Source organism: Myotis brandtii, unplaced genomic scaffold (genome assembly GCF_000412655.1).
Source record: "Myotis brandtii unplaced genomic scaffold, ASM41265v1 scaffold36, whole genome shotgun sequence".
Lineage (NCBI taxonomy): Eukaryota > Metazoa > Chordata > Mammalia > Chiroptera > Vespertilionidae > Myotis > Myotis brandtii.
The window spans coordinates 4,373,284-4,395,978 of record NW_005363836.1 but is presented as its reverse complement, the minus strand read 5'-3'; the positions used below and the strand labels follow the sequence as shown (position 1 = coordinate 4,395,978).

At 39.4% G+C, this 22,695-nt stretch overlaps 1 protein-coding gene across 1 annotated transcript in view; it reads left to right on the top strand.

Moving 5' to 3' along the window:
* Window positions 1-6: 6 nt before the first annotated feature.
* Window positions 7-22,695, top strand: part of ERICH3 (glutamate-rich 3) — a 109,230-nt gene continuing 86,541 nt past the window's right edge. Inside the window, exon 1 of the mRNA XM_005871917.2 lies at window positions 7-87. Within this exon, the coding sequence (XP_005871979.1) occupies window positions 65-87 (23 nt within the window). The 5' untranslated portion in view covers window positions 7-64. The remainder of the gene's footprint in view (window positions 88-22,695) is intronic.

The following is a 22,695-nucleotide window of genomic DNA, read 5'->3' as shown; positions in this document are numbered from 1 at the left end:
GAGCATCGGCCCCACGCAGCCACCCTCCGCACCTGCAGCGGGGTCCAAAAACGACCCTACAAAAATGAGCCATTCTCACCCCGCTGGGTAAGTGACAACTGCGGCTTTTTTTTCTTTTTCTTTTTACAACTGCAGCTTTTCCACGCAGTGGCAGGTGGCGGCTTCAGGCGGCGGCCCCTCCTTCTCCCTCCTGCTGCGGAGGGAAGGGGCGGAGGGGAGAGTGACGGGGGATGGGGCGAGGAGTAAAATAATAGGGATTCTGGGTTGCAGTGAGGATGGCAGAAATCCCAGGCTTCGTGTCTCCTCCCTCCCCTTTCCTAGCTTCGTTCATGTTCATCCCCTTTGAAATGTTCGCTCTGGAAGGATCTGAAAAGTGGATGTGAGAAATGCATCCATTAAGCAGGGACCTTAGCTGCGATCAAGGCGACCCTGTGGTGTGGAACTTATGTGCTTGAATGCAAAAGTAGAGGTCACCAACATACGCATTCGTTGGGAGATCCGGGAGTGAGATAGACACATTCTCACCATGGCATCTTGCAGACACACGAAGTGTGAGTTGGCTTGAAGCTGAGGGTGGTTGCATTGTGAGGAGTGCCTCTCATTTCTGGGGTTTTATCTGCCCTGTCCCCAAAGGAACATAAGGGGCCTTTAATAGCATTTTGACCAGGGGAGGTGGTATGACACAGAAAAGGAAGGAGAAACGGAAGGAGTTGTGTGCCTGTATGTTTACAGTTACAGGACATCTTCCCTTTGGGGAGGGTGACTCCACCGAAGACATATTTAGGCAACTATTCAATCCATTTTAGAAAGTTAGCAAGGTCATTATTGGCTATTGCCCCCCCCCCCCAAAAAAAATAGTCTTGGTCCTTTTAGTGGAAGAGTGAATATCCAATTTCTGAGTTAAGCAATGTCATGCATAATACATAATTTTTTATCATGATGCATCTAGTGAGTAGGTAATATCCCAGTTGATCTTGCAACTAATTTGAAGATGTTTTCCTTTTTAACTGGATTTACTGCACATTTTCAAGAGCAGCAAATTAGCAGAGGACACCATATTTAAGATCATTTGGAGTTTGTAATGTCTAAAATTCCACATTAGTCTTTGTGCTTTGGATTTATAGTCAAACTTAAAGATTTAATTTTTTTAAATGAATTTTCTGACTGTAATGACATAAACAAAAATGTTTGAAAGAACCAAAGGCATACAAGGTGCCCTGTTGGAAGTCAGTTTTAGAACTTTCTGGAAAGTGATGTAGCTATGAATAGACAAAGTTCTTATTTGATCTCAAATTGAATTTCGTTGAGGTGCTTCGAGGCTTTGATGCTGAGCTCCCGTGCAGTTTCAGTTAGCCGTGGACCACATGGGATGTGGATGGCACTATTTTTCTGCATCTGCTGTTTGCAGTATGTCCACATTCGGGAAAATGAATGTGTCAGTCATGGTTGTCTTCCTATGTCTTTCAAGTTTTTAGCTAAGTGAGAATCTGATTAGACCATTTAATCATCTATTTTAAAATGTGGAAAAACTTGTAGCTGCTTATGAAACTGTGCATGATTAAGATTTCAGAAACTGCCCTTGCCGGTTTGGCTCAGTGGATAGAGCGTCGGCCTGTGGACTGAAGGGTCCCAGGTTCGATTCCGGTCAAGGGCATGTACCTTGGTTGTGGGCACATCCCCATTAGGAGGTGTGCAGGAGGCAGCTGATCGATGTTTCTCTCTCATAGGTGTTTCTAACTCTCTATTCCTCTCCCTTCCTCTCTGTAAAAAATCAATAAAATATATTAAAAAAAAAGATTTCAGAAACTGAAGTGAAATTTTTCTGAAGCTCCATTAGTTTCAAGTGCATGGGAGAAGGACAAATCTGTGATCCAGTGAAAGAGTATGCTTCACAGTGCTCTTTGAGAAAGGTATTAAGATGCCAACAATCATTTTGCACTAAAATTGGAAGCTCCTGGAGTGTAGACACCATATCTCATTCATCTTTGTGTCCCCTTTACCTAGGACAAATGTGCTGCATAAAGTAAAGCTCAACAGATGCTTGTTGAATGAATGGCATCATTTGACGGAACATCCGGTCTAGAGGTGGATGTACTCACATGGGAAGACCATATTAGAGCTTAACATTTATCAAGTGCTTACCATGTGCCAGACTCTAGTCTAATGTTTTACGCGAAATACCTCTATTAATCTTCGCATCTATTCCATAAGGCAGGTTCTAGTCACCCTTATTTTTACAGGTAAGGAAAGTGAGGACTGGGAACTTTCTAAAGATCTCACAGGAAGGCAGGTTCAGGGCTGGCACGCAAAGTCACGTAGTCCAGCTTCAGAGCCCATGGGCTTAAACCATCATCTACATTACCTTTCCTGGTCAACAGCTGAAGTTTGTGGGAGCCCTACACATATAGCAATTCTTACCCAGATCAGACTGACATCTTTCAGGTGGTAGCTGCATACAAATATCTAGTCTCTTAATATATGATTAGGAAATGATTTTGTTATAGTGTGTTAAAGTACATATATATTTTGGTTTCGGATCATCAAAAATAAATGAAAATAATAAACATAACAACTCTAAATGTCTTAAAATCCACCCAAGAACAAAATTATTCAAATTGCTAAAGTTTTCCCCTCCATATAAGTAGTGATTATTTTTCTTGCCTGTGCTACCATTTGGAAATAATAAAACTTTCAGTAGCAAGTAAAAGGTTTCATTAAAGCCGAGAAAGCTTTTCCATCATTACTGAAGCAGTTTGTACTTATTACATGTGAAGGATAAAGTGGTAATAAAGTGCAGTTGTACAATAAAACAGAAATTTTAAATCCCTAAAATTCCACCGATCAATAAGTGACGCCCTGATGCTTTCTCTCGGGGCTTCCTTTTGAGTTCCACTGCTTACTTAATTACAGCAGGAGACACTTGACGTACAAATTGCAAAGGGCCTGTGCTGACTTTGTTCAGATAGAGTTTGGAGTCAATAAAAGTAGTCTTAAAAACGTCTGCCACAGATTATCATAAAGACTGAATCTGAGCTGCATTTCAATTTGGGGGAAGTCAAGTAGAAAGCACCATTTCTGGCATTGCCATCTCCAATGAAACTGTCTTAGAGTGGGGAATTTCAGTTGGTAGTCTCTCTGGTTTGCTAAATCTCACCCTAAGTTGCTCTTTGTTTGTAGGTTGTGCACTAGTCCTAGAGATGGAATGGCAATTTTATACCCCTCAGTCATTCATGACAATAAAATGATAATGCTCTCTTGGCTCCTGCAAAGGATCATCTCTGAATCCTTGGATCTTTTAAGTAGAAAGAGTCACATTTGTATGTAATTTGCTTTGTGGAACTGGAAGAATGGGGGATATTATCATTTACAACAAGATAAAGACGCACAAAATGCGTGTTTGGAAAGATTCTGCCAAGACTTGGAAGCACTTTTTTTTTGTTGTTTAAACTTATTAATTCACACTTTTTTAATGTAAGGAAGTGTTTCTGTAGTGACAATATACTGAAGTGTGATATAGAATTAACACATCCTTAGTACTCTCTGATAACTCAGCCCTTCATCAAAAGCAAAGTAAAAACTACTGTAAGTAAAATTGTCCATTATTTTTTTTGTTTTTTAAATATATTTTATTGATTTTTTACAGAGAGGAAGGGAGAGAGACAGAGAGTTAGAAACATCGATGAGTGAGAAACATCGATCAGCTGCCTCCTGCACACCCCCCACTGGGGATGTGCCCGCAACCAAGGCACATGCCCTTGACTGGAATCGAACCTGGGACCCTTCAGTCCGCAGGCCGACGCTCTATCCACCGAGCCAAACCGGCCAGAGCAAAATTGTCCATTTTTAAATAGTAGATATGTATATCCACAAACGAACCCCCCAAAATCACAAATCTGCCATGTTATTTAGTGGGAGCGTCCATTGCACTTTGTCTCTGCTTTCCTCATTAGCGAACAGTGTAATGCTTTGTATGTTTGTAGTCACATTCTAGTTTGTTGCTCATCAACCACTCCCACTACCAAAATACATCACACAGAATTTCAGATTTGAAGTCATTGTGTATTTGATTTCCAATTGGGTAGTCCCTAATTAACCTCCTGTTAATATTAGCAACTTAACTTCTAGAAGTAAATGGTTCTGGTTAAATAAAGTGAATTGAATGTGCTCATTTTTTTACTTCCTCTCTTATTTTGTTAGAGATTCTGCTCTTTTGTTTTTATAGATGGGATGTCTTCTCTTAGTCCTTTGCTTAGCAAACCTGTTCATATAAGTAGGTGGAAATGAAAAGGGATTTGTTATACAATGTCACTCAAATCTTTGAATTCCTTCAGAGTTATATGCCAAAAATCACATAGTGATCTATCATTGAAAATTGTTTTCAAAGATCTTTCAAATGACAACTCAGTTAGGTCTTCCCTTCAGTTATGTTGAAAGCAAAGGATTGGAAACAAAGGATTGCAATCCTACTTGTTGCCCAGTTATGAAAGCCATTTGTTGTATCATCATCTGTATAATACTTCAAGTTGTCCTTTGTTTTGCAGATGTTTTTCTAAGTTTGGTGCACCCTAATAAGACACTACCAGATGGTGAGATATGTACCTTTCTGTTGTAAAAACAGAAAGATAAAAGGGAAGGATGAATTATTATGATTGGAAGTGCATTTTTCAGGTAGATCAGCTTTAGGAAATTTGAGGCTCTAAACTTGATTCCCTTAAAACTATCCTTGCCTGGGATCCCCTAGGAAAGTCTTTGGGTATCCCCAGAAGTGTGCATATCCCAATTAGCAAATGTCCGATTTAGAGAACAGGTGTTGTCAGATGCAGTCTCCTGTAGCATTCTTTCTTTCTCCTAGTCTTTCCCCCCCAGCCCCCCATTGAGGCATTTAATTTGGACATATGCATCACATCCTTAGAAAAAGAATCCCAGGATTTTCCCTCCTGTATGTTCTTGTCTTGCTTCTTCATGGTCCATAATGCTTGCTGTGGTTGTCAAGGCATTGCTAACTGGGAAGAGAAGTGGAAACTTCTCCAACTTACTTTAGTTATTAATAATTACATAATTTTTTCAGAGTGTGAGAAAATAAAACTTCTCTGACTCAATTTTCAATTAAAAAATCAGCCTCAAATAATTGACCTGGGGTTTATGTATTCTTGAGACTTTATGCTTCCAGAGATATAATTTCCATTGACAACTTCAGATTCTGTAAGATAATACTGCCATAATATTTTAAATGTTAGTTACTAATTTTGGTATAGACCCAGAGAAGTTGTATGCAGATTGTATTATTGGATCTTTTCTTCAAATGGCTTACTCTCTTTTCCATACAGTTAATTGTAAATGGTATGTACTTTGTAATAATTTTATTATGTCCATAAGTTTAAAATAAGATCAAATTAAGTGAAGGTAAAATTTGTAAAAAAGAAAAAAATCTAGGATTCAACATTCATAATGGTTTGCAAATATTTTTTCACCTTTCCCTAAACTTGAAATCCCAAATGATATGTGTATGATTTATATTTAAAAAGGAAAAAGGATAAAGAGGACAATTAATTAAATCATGTTCAAAGTAAAACCCTTGGCACTACAAATAAAAATAGTGAGTGGATATATATTTATGCTTTTAATTAAACTATTTAAGATGGATGTATTTATATACATTTACTTCATTAACTTAATTTTTTGTTTAAATGATCAACTACTAGTCCTGATTGCTTTGGAGAAGACTTGTACAATGCCCTCAAAAGAGAATTAATTATTTTAGTGTGTAGATACTACATTGTGATTTTTGTTTAGTTCCTTGCTTTGGCCAGTCTCCATGATTTTCAAACTTAAGCATGCAAAGAATTACTGAGTAGAGTAGTATAAACAAATCCATGTGTATTGTACTTTTTTGAGTTAAATTAATGACGTTTAAGGATATTTTTGCCTACATAGTATGTTTGCATCTTGTACTGATTTAAAAAGTCAACCCAGATGTAAGCTAGGACTCCATTATACCTCTGGTCTTCAGCTGAGCAGAAGCTACTTGGTTCTTTCACTCGCCAGAAGCTCTAGATCACTCTCTTCTTGCAAATGTCCCAATTAGGGAACGTATCCTTCATGGACAACAGCATTATTGCATTTTGTTTTATCAGAAAATATATCTGGGTTTAAGTAAATCACCTGAGAGCTTGTCTTTCTGGATTAGTGTTTTTCTGGAGAAAAGAGAAAAAGAGGTGACAAGTTCAATAGATGCATCTTAAAAATCATGCTTTACTGAAACTCTGTCTCAGGTATTAGGATTAAAAGTCTATTGAGAATTGTTGTCAAGTCATTGTTTTTATAGTGAAATATAAGAACATACAAAAACCACACAAACATACAGGAATGATACTTTAAAAGTGAAAAACATTTTAAAATGTAGATGTAGGACTCTGGTTTCCTTAACAGCTTCTTGTTTTCTTGCAGGTCTCCTCTCACTCCCACTCTTATTTCCCTATCCCTTTCGTATGGTTAACTCTAGTCTATGGGTAGATTATTGTGAGTTGCATTTTTTTTTCTTCTTCCCCATGCTCTGGGGACTTTCATTGGAGAGCTTCGTTAACCTCTCTTCATCCATCCCAGCTTTCTACACGAATGTGGTAAGATCCTGAGGGTATCTGCTCCCCTTTTAGGATGGGTCAGCAATGATCCTTTTCTGTTTGATAGATCAGATCATTCAGAATCAAAGTGTAGCAGCTTGGGTTTCTTTGTACTCAGCAAACATGTACTTTTTTTCTTCTGTCTAAGTCCACGTTACATACTTAAATTGGTCATATTTCTGGTTAGGCCTGTGTTATGGGCTGAATTTTGCCCCCCACCTCAGTTCAAATATCAAAGCCCTAACTCCCAGTACCTCTATCTGACTGTATTTGGAGGTCTTTAATGAGGTACTTAAGGTTAAATGAGGTCGGTGGGTAGGGCCCTTAAAAAAAAAGAGGAGATTAGGACACACATACACGCAGAGAGAAGACCACTGTGTTGATGCATGGAGAAGACAGCCATCTGTGAGCCAAAGAGAGATGCCTGGAACAGATCCTTCCCTCATGGCCCCAGAAGAAACTCATCCTGCTGACACCTTGATTTTGGATTCATAGCCTCCCGGAATTGTGAGAGAATAAATTTCTGTTGTTTAAGCTACCCAGTCTGTGATACTTTGTAAGGGCAGACCTAGCACATTAATACAACTATTTGCAACCACTGATGCTCTTTATTACTTGGTCCTGCAAAAGCTGAAGATGGTCTTTATGGGAAATGCAGAGTCATTGAGAATACATGATTTGAGAATATGAGGTCATGGGGGGTGGAGATTGGAAGCCAAAAGTTCAAAAGGAAGATAAAAATAAGAGCAAATAGAAGATATGATTAAAGGATTAGTGAGGAGAAATAATTAAGACAATACATCAATGATCTCTACTGGTAAGTATTGAGCTTTTCTTTTGTTAAGTCTGATTAGTAATCAAATTACTCCCCACCTCTCAGTGGGTGACACTAGTTTCGATAGAAAATTGAACATTTTAAGCTGGTGATCCATTTTTCAGTGACTCTTATTATTTTCTTATAATAGTAATAAACATATAAATTAATGAGAATTCTTAGGGCAAAATATTGAAGCCAGGGAAGGAACAGCAGGGAACTAAACAGGCAATATAAATTGCACATAGTAGTTATGAAACAGCATTAAAAACTAAGGATTTTCAGTTGAATTGAATCACTGTTTTATAGTAGCAGTTAATTTGGTATTCTCTCTATACACAATATTGTAATATTTTATATTTGTGAATATTATGTGGCTCTCATATTGAGAAGTTGTTTCTCTTGATGTCTTGCTTCAAGATATTTACAATAATATTATTTCTGCTGTGTAGATTCAAATAAAAATAAGCTGCTTTAAATTAGAATAATAAACTTAGAAGGGATCTGAAACCTCTGGTACTAAGGATACAAGTGGTTTTCTATTTTCCTCCTTGCACTTATCTGTATTTTGAAAAATTTCTATTTTGAGCAGGAAAATACAAGGAGGAAAATAAAATTGTTTGAAATCCTACCATCCATAAATAATCATAGTTAGTATTTTTGTATTTTCTTTCTTCTCCATTTTCCTCTGGATTATTCCTATTCTTAAAGCTATGCTAATGAAGCAACATTGTTTGAAAAGGTGTTTCTAAGATGCATTGTTTTGAAGTTACACCAAAAGATATCATATAGACACGCCCCCTCCCATTCCAGTCATCTTTATCTTTCCCTTATAAACTACAAAACCTTTGAGGGTGGAGACAACTCTCTACATACTTTGCTCCTTCATGTAGCTCCAGAACAATGACCTGAACTTAGCTCAACAATCGCTGACATATGTCTCCTATCTTAGTGATCATTTATGACAAGTTCCAAGAGTACATTTTTTGCTCATTCATTCAATTAATATCTACCGAGTGCCTATTATGTGCTAGTCACCAAGCTTCCAGTTCATTTGAGTTCTTGAAACAAAACACGAGTAGGGAGTTTTTTAAATAAATTTTTCAAAGTCACTGACCTTCATTGAGTTTTGCGGTTTGGGGGCAGCAGGATGATTATGTCAATTAGGAATATGTTCAACTGCAAGTAAAAGAAACCCAAACAAATAGTGGCATAAACCATAATAGCATTTATTATTTATTTCACAAGTCGTGTGGAAGTGGGTGATTCTATTTTTTTCTCATATTTCACCGCAATTCATAAGGATTTACATAGGTTATAACTGTTACTCTTCGTTCCTACATTTTCCCCCTCTAAAACTTGAGACTTAGAGCTTTGACCCAGGCTGGAATCTTCCAGAACAGGAAGTGGGTCAGGCTGACCTCAGGCTGCAGACTGTGAGGAGGGGTTTTGAGGTTCCAGTCCTTGGTGAGGAGATGGGCTCAGAGAAATAAAAAAGAAAGAAAGAAAGGAAGAAAGAAAGAAAGAAAGAAAAAAAGAAAGAAAGAAAGAAAGAAAGAAAGAAGAAAGAAAGAAAGAAAGAAAGAAAGAAAGAAAGAAAGAAAGAAAGAAAGAAAGAAAGAAAGAAAGAAAGAGCCAAATGCAAGAGCATGGAGCAGGAACCAAATCCCAAAGCCCTATGTCAGGGTGCAGGGGGGCTCAAGCAAGGACGCTGGGAGACAGAGCCAAGGGAATTTAGAAACTGTAGTGGGGAGTGCGGAGAGGCAGCATTTCACAGGAGACGTGATGAAGGGCTTGAAGTGTCTGAAGGATTGGAACTGTCTGCAATTTTCTCTTCTTTCTTTTTTTTCTTTTTCTAAATGAAATGGAATGAAATTCCAAAAGAAAAAAATCAATGTTCCATTAAAAAATTATGAGATAAGCATGCTATAGTGGGAAGCGTAATATTTTTGGAGTCAGAAAGACTTAGATTTGAATCTCAGTTTTGCCCCAGGTGAACTGAGGAGAGTTAATTTCTCTGTGCCTCACTTCACTCTTTCAAAAAATGGAGGGTAAAAAACACCTTTCATGTAGAAACATTGGCACTTACTAGAGAATTGCTGAATGGCAACCATTGTATATTTATTTTTATGTTGGTGCAGAGGACATGTTGCTTAATTTTTCCCCCTAGTTTTATTTTTCTAGCTTTCTTGAGATATGACTGACAAATAACACTGTGTAAGTTTAAGGTGTACAATGTGACACTTTTATATACGGTTATATTATGAAATGATTATTACAATAAAGTTACTTAACATATCTTTAAATCTTTAGGATTCATCTTTTAAAGTACATCAGCCAAAAACACATAAAATAAACAGCTCAAAATAAACAGAGATATCCTAAAATAATTGGGAGGGAAGATGAGGAAATTAGCTTTCAGGCCATAAATCACTTTCTTGTTCAATTAAACAAATTCATTTTAAATGGTAACCTGTTCTTAAATTCGTGTATTTTTACAAAGAAAATTAACACTGACCCACCTCTGCATAATCCAAGAATGAGGTTGCCCTTTTAAGAACCCATAATCTGGATAATTGAGAATTCCAAGAAACATGAATGTTTGTACTTCTCTAACATATTTATTCTTCTTATCTAATCTGATAATTTGGGACAGACTCAGGAAGCTGCATCATTACTTTGACACTGACGAATGGCAGAAGGACTGGTGAAAATATGATGGGGCCTTTCTTTTAATGATTGATCATTTAAAACTTAGTCAACCTCTTTAACCTTTCACCAGATGTCCTTACTACTGTAAACCTCACTATGCACATAAAAATTACATTTTAGAGAACTGAGAAGATATCTAAAGAGGTTAATTTGTTACCCTTCCTCACCGAACACACCTGGTATTTTATTGTTGTGATCTTCTTTGGTGGCTGTTTCTTTTTGCTGTTTTGTTTGTGTTTTGTTTTGTTTGTGTTTGTGTAGTGCAAGTTGGCTGGTCTGGGAAGGACTTGCTTCCCGTGTGCAGATAGCGGCCTGTAGATTATCCAGCTGTCAGCATCTTCAGGGCCTGCCTTCGCTCCAGAGTACCACCTGGTCCAAGGTCACATCCTTCCTGGGCAGCCCTCAGAGGTGACTGAGCATGGAGGGATATAGACAGAGGCTTGGCCACTTCAGCTTGGCCAAGGCTGTGCTTCGTTTATTGTGCATCTTGACTTCTCCCTCTGCGCAATCCTGCTTCCACTTTCTTCCTTTCACAAATATTGGCCCCTAATAAACATCTTGCACCTCAACTGAATTTCAGTATGTGTGCTGAACAATTCAGACATTTGCTTTCCTGAGAGTAGGTGAGTATGGAAAAGCAAGAGAAGGAGGTGGGGGAAGGAGGAGGAAGAATCTGACAACACTAAGGATTACTATGTAGAGAAGAATTGTCAGTTAGGAGTGAGATAAGACACAGGGAAGGAAGGTTGGTGTATGCAAGGCAACCTTCACCTACTTATTAATTTTGCTTAAATCAGTTCTTGATATGGGAATACATAGAATAACATGGAAGTTTTTCAGACCTTCTCTAAAAGACAGCACTTTTCTAATTTGTGAACTCACAATGGATATTGACAGCTAGAAAGGCATTTGAAGATTAAAAAAAAAACACCACACAATATTTATTTACTTTTAACATTAAAAAATACATTCCAGACATTGTTCTGTGTAACTAGAATACTAGGCCTTAGTGAATAGGACCAAGTTAACACCCTCATGGAATTTAAAATATTTAGATAAGGGTACTTAAGGAACCTGTCTTTCTGACTTAAAAACATAGTGGTCAGATTTTCATGAGCTTCTTCCTAAGAGGATAATGAGTAACCACTCTTTGAGGAATAAATAGGGAGAAATAGATTTTAAGTGTTGTCTCTTTCAAGGAAGGCTTTCTGCCAATGGGGAAAGTTAAATATGGAAAGAAATTACTCATGGTAGAAGCCTTTAAAAAGTAGTTACTGTTACCTGCATAGAATTATTTCAGTTTGGGTTTAAATTGATGATTGGAGCGGAGGTGTATACTCAATGATAACTTCCTAAAATTCATTGAGCATTTACTGTGTGCTATGTAAATTATTGAGTGCTTTATACATATTGACTCATTTAATGTTCTAAATAACTTTCTAAAGTAACACTGTGACTATTTCCATTTTCAGAGGAAGATGTAAAGCACATCCAAGTTAAGCACCTTGCCCCTGGTTGCTAATCTACTTCACAATCCAGTTAAGATTCAAACTCAGGATACTGGACTTGAGAGGTCAAACTCCTAACTACCATACTCTGCCATCTCCAGACACAGCAGGAGGATATAGGTGTCAAAAAGAGAGAACATATAATTCATCTCATTTCCTCGCTTAAAACCCTCCATTGTTGTCATAAAACCATACAATTCTAGGACCTTTGGGCATACAATACTACAGGTCACCCCTTTGCTCTTTAAACAATTTCCTTTTATTGAGTGAAAATACCATCCCCATAGTTTCATTGTGATGGTCCTGCCTTCTTAGCACCTTTCACATGGTAACCACCCACTTCTCTGACTCCCTACATGTCTTTCCTTCTCCAGGCTGACCTCTGCAGGACATTTAACTGTACTTCATAGGACACAATTCAGCTAGTAGTTAAAGCAGAACAGTCCCTGATTTAAATCCTGGATCTCTCTTGAACTAGTTGTGAGCTATACCTCAGTTTACTCATCTATGACAAGGGAGGATAATAGTACCTTGCAGGTTTGTTTTGAGAATTAAAAAATACAGTGAATGTCATATAAGTGTGTACTGTGTGTCCTACAGAAATTTAAGTGATCAGTAAATGCTACAGATGAAAACGATTGATTTCCAGAACTTTTCCTTTTGTCACCTTTGCTCCAAATAGCCTTCTTACCTTTCTTAATTTGGATGCTACTTTTCTATTAATGCACATTTTTAAGTGGCCATAGTTTTTATTTTCCGTTCAAAGATGTAAGATTCTCAAGTGTCCAAAGAAGAGCATATTATAGGAAATGGCCCATCTTAGTGCGCAGGAGCCCACTGACTCCCACGCACTGCTTTCCTATGGACGCATCTGTGAACAGTGCAAAACCATCTTGCCAGCAGTCAGCACCGTCGGAGATTAGTTTTGTTTTGACTGGTCACTTCAAACCATCATATTAAGGCTATAAATAAAATAATATTATGGTTCTCATCTGGCTGCATCATTAGAATAGATGAAATTGTAAATCAATATTTAGCATAATTGCTGAGATCTGGCTGGTTTGGATGCAAATAAAAAAGAATGAAGAATGGAATATAAAATCATTTATATGATATCAGTTCAGTCACCCTTCATAAAGTGGCAGGCAGCAGAGACTCATGGTCTAATTTTCGGTGGCAGAGTTTTCTTATAAAGGGTTGGTAAATAATTGACCCTTGTGTCAATTGCTCTTCTGTATTGGTCTTTCTGCAAGTTTCCACAAAAGGCTGTGTTTTTTTTCTGCCTCCATGGAAACTTTTTCTTCTAATGAAACTTTGGAGTACACTGTAAAGGCACTTATGTGACAAAAACAAAACTAACATTGTCAGCATGCTCATCCACACTGAGCATTCTGCATTTTAAAAAGGACAAAATATTTAAAGCATGCTTTGAAATTTCTTTTGTTGTAGACTGTTTTCAGTTATTTCCTGAAGCAGAAGAAAGGATGTGATCCTTACACATGGATTTTTTTTTTAAGGATATGTGTCAAGGAATTGGACTAATATATGTTGTTTCCATTAATTGATTTATTCATTAATTCACAAATATCGGCTGAGTGTTTGCTGTAGGCATGGCTCCATACTGTACCTTTCGGGAGGGACACAGGAAGAAGTCTTATATGAAATTAAAGGGAGTGATTAAACATGGAGGAAAGAAACTCTGGTGGAAGATAGTGAGACAAGGACCCTCAGAAAGGGCTGGGTAGAGTTCTGTGGGAATTACTATAGCATTGTTTTTGAGGTCTTTGATCTGAGTTTACTGATGAAACTCAGTTTCCTGAATATAAAATGAGGGAGTTGGCTAGATCTTATGTGGTCATTTCCACATAATTTCTATAACCCAGTGATGCAGTAGCTCCAAGAAAATACACCTCCATACCAGTAAACTTAGATCAGTCACTTCAGGAAGTAGTCACAACATTGTAGGTCATGGTGATCATTGTAAGGGGCAGAAGATGGAAGTCTTCAGCATTATCCATCCGTAAGGGGTGGAATTAGAATCTGACCTCAAGACTTCTGAATTCAAATCCCATCTTTTTTATTTCATCAAATTTACTTTGGGAAGGACATCTTTGATATAGATTTCTTTGCCTTTAATTGCAGGGAAATCGTACCTCTTAAGAATGAAAGTATCTGGTCACATATTTCCTAAATTTTGTTTCTCATCAATAATAGACAGGCAGTTTTAGAGATAGAAAGCTGAGAAGCTTAATTTTTCTGTGCAGTTTCCAGATATTTTATTTGGGGAATTTATTTCAATTTAGATTTTATTAACTTCCTATCTTAGAATCTTGCTGAGATTCAAAATCTTAGGCGTGGTTGAGTGGCTTGAGTGTGATGAGTTCCTTCTGAGAGCCGTAATTCAGTGGATACTTGCAAATCTTTTCTGATGGACAATGAGAGAGGCCTTTGGGTTGAGGGATGGAGCTCCATTCCTTGTGAACTGCAACATAAAGGCAATCAAGCCACAGTAGCCTGTGATTTGTTTAACTTGCTTTCCCAATACAAGCACCTGTGGCAGAAACATTTTACCTGACTGCCGTCGCTAAAAGCCTGCCGTGGTAGTGGAGGACTGATGTGAGCCCTTCTTGAACACGGTCACAGTCTCTACAAATCACAGATTTAGTGACCTCTGAAATGCAAAGCACCTCTCGATTAGGTTTTTCATTTTTAGTAATAAAATTGTGCTCATTCATCTAAGTCTCACTTGATTCTGTTAAATATAAAATGGTGTAATCAGTTTTTCCAGATTGGTAGGTGAGTTGAAATTTTCCATTTGTGGCGATGTAAAGAGATATCTTGCATAAAATCTTTTGATTGAAATGCCACTGAGAAATGTCAATGTATCTGCCAGAGTCCTTGTGTTCTATTTGTTAGGGATAGGAAATGGTTGAAAGTGTATATAAGCCCCTTTGGTCAAATATTGTATCCAAAAAATTAATTTCTGGATTAAAAGTATGTAAAGCATACTTCTGTATGTTTACTCATGTAATGAATCATCTTATTTTTTCCCCCTGAGATATATCTTGACACATACTTTTTATTTTATTTTTATTTTTTAAAATATATTTTATTGATTTTTTTACAGAAAGGAAGGGAGAGGGATAGAAAGTTAGAAACATTGATGAGAAAGAAACATCAATTCAGCTGCCTCCTGCACACTCCCTACTTGGGATTCAGCTGCCTCCTGCACATTCCCTACTTGGGATGTGCCCGCAATCAAGGTATATGTCCTTGACCAGAATCGAACTTGGGACCCTTCAGTCCGCAGGCCAAAGCTCTATCCACTGAGCAAAACCACCTAGGGCTTGACACATACTTTTTAAATTTAGTCAGTAGTGTGCTGGTAAACTAGCTTTTCAGAAAGAAAAAAGAGCCCTGACTTGTAATGTTTGCCAATTTCTAAGGTGTAAATACTCCCATGATGGCCAATTTTAAGCTAACAATGGCTTACAAAATTCCTGAAAATTTTAACTATTATCTTATAGGAGCCAATATGAGCCAGTTCCAAAACACCACTGTTAGTGCTTTTTAAATATACTTTTTGTATGCTTTCTAATTGTTTTATGCATAAAATCTTTCTCTCTAATCTTATTTTCAGGTTCTTAATAGTATGGACCCTGCCATATTCTTATATATGCCTTTTTTCTTCCCCAGACATATCTATATACATGCAGTAGCAAGCATGCATGCTAACCTATTTCATCAGTACTAAGATGATTGTTTTCACATTTTAACATTATTGAACTAATTTGCAGCTTACCATCAATGGCATGCCACAGTGTAATTGGCAAAATGTTTTCTTGCTTAGTGTTTCATATAATATGAGAATTTAATGAAATATGTTAAATGCTGAATAAATGATATTTCACATGAATATAACTACATACTAAGGACTAATATGTCCTTTTGCATATTAGATAAAGTAAGTTACCTCTGTGCTCTTATCCTTGTGAGAAAAAATAAAGTGCTCCTAGACTACCTCTTGTTCATTTGTTTTAGAGCTCACATTTGGCACATCGAGATTAGATCAGCAGGGTGGGTAGGCTCCAACTTGCTTTGTACATCTTGGTGTGGTTCTAAAACTGTCTTTCTCTGTCCGAGAAGTGTCTTTTTGGAAAGTGGGGGTCACCGGCATGACTGATCACTAGACAATGTGTGTGACAGCCAACTAACCACCACATTCAGTGCCCAGTGTTTCTGCTCCCTCCCATCTGGCATATAAGAAAAATCCATGGTAGACAGAATAATGACCCCTGAAGCATGCCCCTGCTGTAATCCTCAGAACAGGCAACTAGGTGACTTTACGTAGCAGGGGGAATTAGGATTGCAGATGGAAATTAACCTGGCTAATCAGCTGACCTTAAAATAAGATTGTCCTGGGTCAGTCTGGATGGACCCAAGGGAAGTAATCATAGTGGCCCCTCAATGAGGAAAAGGGAAGCAGAAGAGCCAGACCTGGAGAGATGGCACTGTGAGAAATGTGACCTGCCATCAAGGGCATTAGCAATGGAAGGGGCCGGGAGCCAAGGGATCACACAGCCTCTGGAATGTGGGAAAGGAAAGAGAAACAATTCTTCCTTAGAACCTCCAGAGGGAATGCAGCCCAGCCGACACCTGGGTTTCCGCCCAGTGAGACCCATTTGGACTTTTTGTCCTCCAGAACTATGGGGTAATAATGTGATCCTTTTGTACAGTAGCAATGGGAACTACACAAACTTCATTAATTTAAACGGCCTAAGTCACAATTTGAGCTAATAAAACTGGTTATATCAAAATGATTTTTATATTCTCCCTGAACAAGTTTGTTAAGGAAACCTGAAGTGTAAAACAGATTGTAGAAATATATACATACTAGAGGCCCGGTGCACAAAAATTTGTGCACTGGCAGGGGAGGGGAGATGGGGGGGTGTCCTTCAGCCCCACTTGTGCCCTCTCACAGTCTGGGACCTCTCGGGAGATAACCACCTGCTGGTTTAGGCCCTCTCCTCGGGTGGCAGATGGCAGGCCTGATCCCTCGGTGCCTGCCCCGCTTCCCCGGGTTGTGCACACAGCAGGGCCGATCTGGGGGTTAGGGCGTCGCCCCGGGTCGGGTCACACATGGACACCCACCGCCCCAGGTCACAGATAGTAGGCCCAGATGGCAGCAGGGCAGGTGGGATGGCGCTGTCCTGCCCTGCCTGCAGTATGCAAATTAGCCGCCATCTTTGTTGGCAGTTAATTTGCATATCATGCTGATTAGCCAATGGGAGGCGTAGCGAAGGTACAGTTAATTACCATGTTTGTCTATTATTATATAGGATAATATATTTAAGAATAAGAAGATTTAAAGATATCAGCACATTGATTTTATGTTAATATTATAGCTATTTATAAATGGAAGTTATTTATTTGTTAATTTTTGTCTATAAGAAACTTCATTTAAAATTTTTCTATCTCTTTACTAGGTAGAATAATATTTCTTCATGAATATTTCATGATTCATATTTTTCCATCATTATGAATTTCTTATATATTTTGTATATTAACTCCTCATCAAATATATGGTTTGCAAAGGGACTTCTGAAGGTGATTCTAGTGATGGCTCAGGAGCAAAGGGAGTGGAGAAAAAGCGTCCTCTTCATAGAGAATGCATAAATAACCACTTGCAGGGTGTTTTGTGGCAAGTAGAACCATTGAGGTGGATGGAGGGTAGGTCATTTGCTCCCATTGCAGTTGCAGCAAATGGTGGAGACAGGATTGAACTTGTGGACGAAAGGGGCCACATGCTAACTTGACAAGCTCAGGGAAGGCCTGCATGGCGGTCTTGCAAACTCAGAGACCTAAAGTAACTGATAGATTCTCCCTTCCCCCAACTGGTGGGCAGACTATGACGTAACCTGCAGCCCAGAAATACCTGAGTGACTAACCCATGTACCTTATATGGAATATTCATTGGACCACCAATCCACACCTGCCAAATACCTTAAGCCCTTGTTCCTATATGGACTATACAGTAAACCACCAATCAGTGTGTGCCGAGTACACTAAGCCCCCACCCCTTCCCATTCCACCCCTCAAAAGGTGTGTCCGCCTCTGCACGTGCTGCTGTTCTCCCCTTGCGAGACAGCCTAGCAGGTGCTTCTCCTCTAATAAAGCCTGTAGTCCTGGTTTTCGGCCTCTGTCTGATCTTTCAGTAACCACAAAGGATGGTCTGAAATTAAACTTTAACTAGCAGTTATGCCCTTGCGAGACAGCCTAGCAGGTGCTTCTCCTCTAATAAAGCCTGTAGTCCTGGTTTTCGGCCTCTGTCTGATCTTTCAGTAACCACAAAGGATGGTCTGAAATTAAACTTTAACTAAAAGCAGTTATGGTGGGCAGTTACTTCCTAGGCCAGTATCTTCACTGACAAGGTCAACCTTTACCTTAACTGAGCCTATGTGTCTTTTTTGCATCTATAATAACATACCCTTGAAATGTCTGGGTAACTTGTAACTTCCCTTTCTTTTTCTGGACCCCTTGGGGCACAACCTAATGTGTCTGGGCTCCAGGACAGATACCACAAATTCCTCCATTGTTATGTTAATTGTTCTTACACCCACCTAAGTATGTGTCTATCATTTTACTTTTTATCCAATCCCAGGGGTTTCCCTGATTTGCTTTCTCCCGCCTCTCTAGTCTATCACCAATGGATTTCATGTAACACACCTATTTCCCTTGATGGCAATGTATAAATACAGATGTAACCTGCCATTCTCCAGAGCATTATCTCAATTCATTGAGGTTCTGCTTCCTGGCATATGTCAACACTTTGGCTCAAATAAACTCACAAAAATTCTTTACAGGTTTCAGTGGTTTTTTACGTTAACAAACTGGAGCTGGAGTCTGAACCACTGCAGGCCTCGCCCTCCACAAGGGTAGACAGTGTGGGGCCAGGCAGTGCTGGGAGAGAAGGCCGCACAATTCCTCTATTAGTGTGCCCACGACACCTTAACCCTAGGTTTTCCTAGGATGGACTTAACATTAGGCAATAATCTTGTTTTGGAGCTTTTCCATTTTAGGAAGGTAGAAGATATGTAATAGGTATTCACATTGCAGGGACCTAGAAGAAAACAAGTAAGAGTTTGTGTGCGAAAGTGGTTTGTGATGTGCAGAGTGGGATGGGGACTGATATAGGGACACTCAGACACTCAGTAACCATTTATGAATGAATTGGCCTATAACACAAGAAGAAATCAAGTGCACACACACTCTCTCTGTCTGCACATGCACACCTCCCCACTGGACTGGGGCTCTTTAGTGAAGGATCTGTGCCATCTCGCAGTCCTAGTGCCTCATCGCATGCTGTGAAAACGGCACACAAGAAACGTTTGTGATGAGTAATATTGCAGTGCCTCCCCTAGTCACTGGGGTTTTTATGGGATAGATGCTCTCTCTGTGCGGGCAGATGGAGGGTCTGATAGAAATCGCGACTTCATTACTTCAGAGCCCCATTTAGATATTCAACATGGTGGGGGGCAGGGTTTTCAGGACTGAGTATTGAGAGGCTGCAGCTGGGAAGGCAGCACCCCCAGTGACTCAGCAGCCACAACTCTAACCCTCAGGCGCCACAGGGTGTGGGTGTGCATTTGTTTCCCGGAGGACTTTTCTCCAGGCATTGTGCCAGAAAGTGGATTATTCTCCACCCAGCGAATGGGGGTTGGGGTGGGGGGGGTGGGGAGGTGGTGAGTAAATAATCTTGTCCATCCCGTTGACCAGTTAGATTAGTCTGGCCAGTACGCTGTAGGACTCGTTGTGAATAGCATGGCCTTTGAGTAACCAGCACAGTCCTTGATCCTATGGAGGGGAGCAAGAGAGGATGGCAGGACTGAGGCAATGTGACCAAGAAGTCCAGCTTTGACAACAGATTTGAAAGTGACTTACAGAGGAAGTGGAGAGTCCAAGGAGCAGCACAATCACCAAACCTAGGGCAAGGTACTTCAGTGGGCCACCGAGGCAAGAAAGCAAAGAAAAGAGTGGAGTTTGGGAGGAAGACAAATGGTGGCAGTGAATGCAGAGGACAAAGGCGGAAGCAGCTCTAAGTTTGTGACTGGGTCAGTGAAGCTCTTGTAACTGAATAAAAGCAAGGGAGGCTTCAAGCCCGTACCCAGCCACACGAAGTGGAGCAACTGGAAAGGGTCAGACAGACCACGGTACTGTGAAGTACTACCATCTCCTCTGAAGGAGGTTTGATGGTCAGGACATGCATGATGTTAACATGGACACGGTGGAAATGTTTGTATGGACTACTGTCCTAGTCTGTCCCGGCTGCTAAGACAGAATACCATAGACTGCGTGGCTTAAACAACCTGTTTCTCACAGTTCTAGCAGCTGGCAAATTCAAGGTTAAGGTGCCATAAGACTCAGTGTCTGGTGAGGACCCCCTACCTGGTTCATAGATAGCCCTTTTCTTGATGGCCATTTCTCATGGTGGAAAGAACAAGGGGGTTCTATAGGGTCTCTTTGAAAAGGGCAATAATCCCAGTCATGAGGCTCTGATCTCAAGACCTAATCATCTCCCAAAGGCCCCACCTCCTAATACCACCACATTGTGGTTAGAATTTCAACATAGAAATTTGGGGGTGGGGGAGCAGGGACAAACAGTCTGTAACAACCGTTTTACTAAATCTGTATATAATTTACTCTTCTTATCAGACAATTCATTTATTTAAAGTTTCAGTTAAAAATAATTCAGGCATTGCCCTGCCAGCATGGCTCAGTGGTTGAGCATTGACATATGAACCAGGAGGTCATGGTTTGATTCCCGGGCAGTCCATAAGTCTGGGTTTGCCGGCTCGATCCCCAGTAGGAGATGTGCAGGAGTCAGTGATGATTCTCTCTCATCACTGATGTTTCTATCTCTCTCTCGCTCCCTTTCTCTCTGAAATCAATAGAAATATATTTAAAAAAATAATTCATGCATTGTGTGATAAAGGAATGATGCCTGGGTAGATCCAGTTAGTTATTCCTCAAATCATGTGATGATAGTCATGGAAAGAGTTGCTTTGCAAATGGCATCCTGACCTGAACCCTTAATTGTTCCTAAATAGGGAAAGGTATGAAAACAGGTGTGTGCAAAGGTTTCAATTGAACTGGATCCACTTGACCTGTAAGATGGAGGGGCATTATGCATACATATTCATTTAGTAAGAGCCTGAGAGAGTAGAATTGAAATGAGGTGGGTGCCAAAGCTGGCTAAGCACTTTTATTAGCACCTAAATATTTTAAAAAGTTACAAAGGGTGGATTTAAAGAAGGGCATATTTTCTCAGTCAGTAGGGAAATTGAGGTCCATGTTATCCCATCTTTTTGACCCTACTTCATTTAATCAGGGTTTTAGCACTCACAGCTACTCCAAAACCATTTATTAAAAACACACACACACACACACAAAAAAAACACACACCACACATGGAGCTGAGAAAACAGACAAAAGGCTGTATGTGATATCAGTCTAATGATTTATCTGAAGAATCTGTGACCTGTGGAATCATGATTGTTAGGACTGAGAGACACCTGCTCACCTTTCTGAAATGAGATGCTGAAGAGATATTCTGAGATTCAGAAAGGGTAAGGGATACAATGCTGACCTTTTGGAGACAGGAAACCTTTGATGAACTATAGGAGACCAAGACAGTTCATTTAAAAGATGGTTTCAAAGCATTATCGGCGCTCGTTTTGTATATGCATTACTGGAGCCCTTGGGTTGTCTTTTTACATAAAACCAGTGAAATAATGGTTTCCACACTGGTTCATCTGTCTGCAACCCTCACGTGGCACCTTGGCTTCTGGGCTTTGTAACTGCCTTTCAGTCTCTTTTGTGCACAAAATTAAAATTTCCTTACCATTTGACAGTACGGAACTTTGCTGAGATGAGCGCTAAAGAGAAAAGAGATAGGAAAAGGTCACAATGCCATCTCCATGTAATTAAGGCAGTGCAAACAGCTAAATAAAAGGGTTGCTAATGACATCTACTTGACTCTCTATATGAGTCCCTGTTCTGGTATTGGAATAAGTTAAGGATCAGCTGCTTGTAAAATGTACAAATTGTAAATCTTTGTTACAGGTAATAGGATATGTATTTTTTAAAGACAGCTTTATGTTAGGGCTGTATTTAGGCTTGTGTTCTCTCTTTCTCTGCCTATCTCTCTCTGTCTCGGTTTCTATATATACATGCACTCATGTTTATATATGTATATGGATGGATGCACATATTTGCATACATGTACACATGCAGTATATATGTGTATGTGCTTTTGTCAGGTAGTAATATTTAATAAACTATAGGTTAAAACTAAGGAAAATAGCTACAAACTTTTCCTTACAGTCTTAAATTGACCATCTACCAAGGTAGAGCATGGAGTCAAGGAACCAGTTTGTCTTCTTTTAACTCTTAAGATGGAGGACCCTAAAAATCAAAAGTGATCAATAATTTTTTGGCGGGTTCTGGAATTAATGAAATTGTCTGGATATATATGAGGTAATTAAGTTTAAACTGCTGAGCTTAAGCTTAGATAGAAATTTATATCAGTAAGAATAAGTCCCAAACAAAATTGCGCCTTCATTTATTGAACACATCATTATTAAGTACACAGTAAATAACACCAACAGGAATACCAAGAATAGCACACCATCCTGGCCTTGAAATCTAGCAGAAGTGACTAAGAAATAAACTATAACATATTGTGTGATGGGTAATGCAACTTAGGGGTGCGGGGGAGTGGAGCAGGAGGTAGGGTAGCCCACCCTGTGTGTGTGTCAGGAAACGTTTCCTGGGAGAAGAGATGCTTGTGCATCACAGGTGGTGGCCACCAGCCAACAGGCGAGGGAAAGCCCTTTGCAGAGGCAGGACTGAGAATTGGGTCCAGAAGACACGAGAGAACATGCTGAGGAAGTGCAGGTAAGTGTGAGTTAGGGTTTAAGGCAGCCGTGGGCAAACTACGGCCCGCGGGCCGGATCCGGCCCGTTTGAAATGAATAAAACTA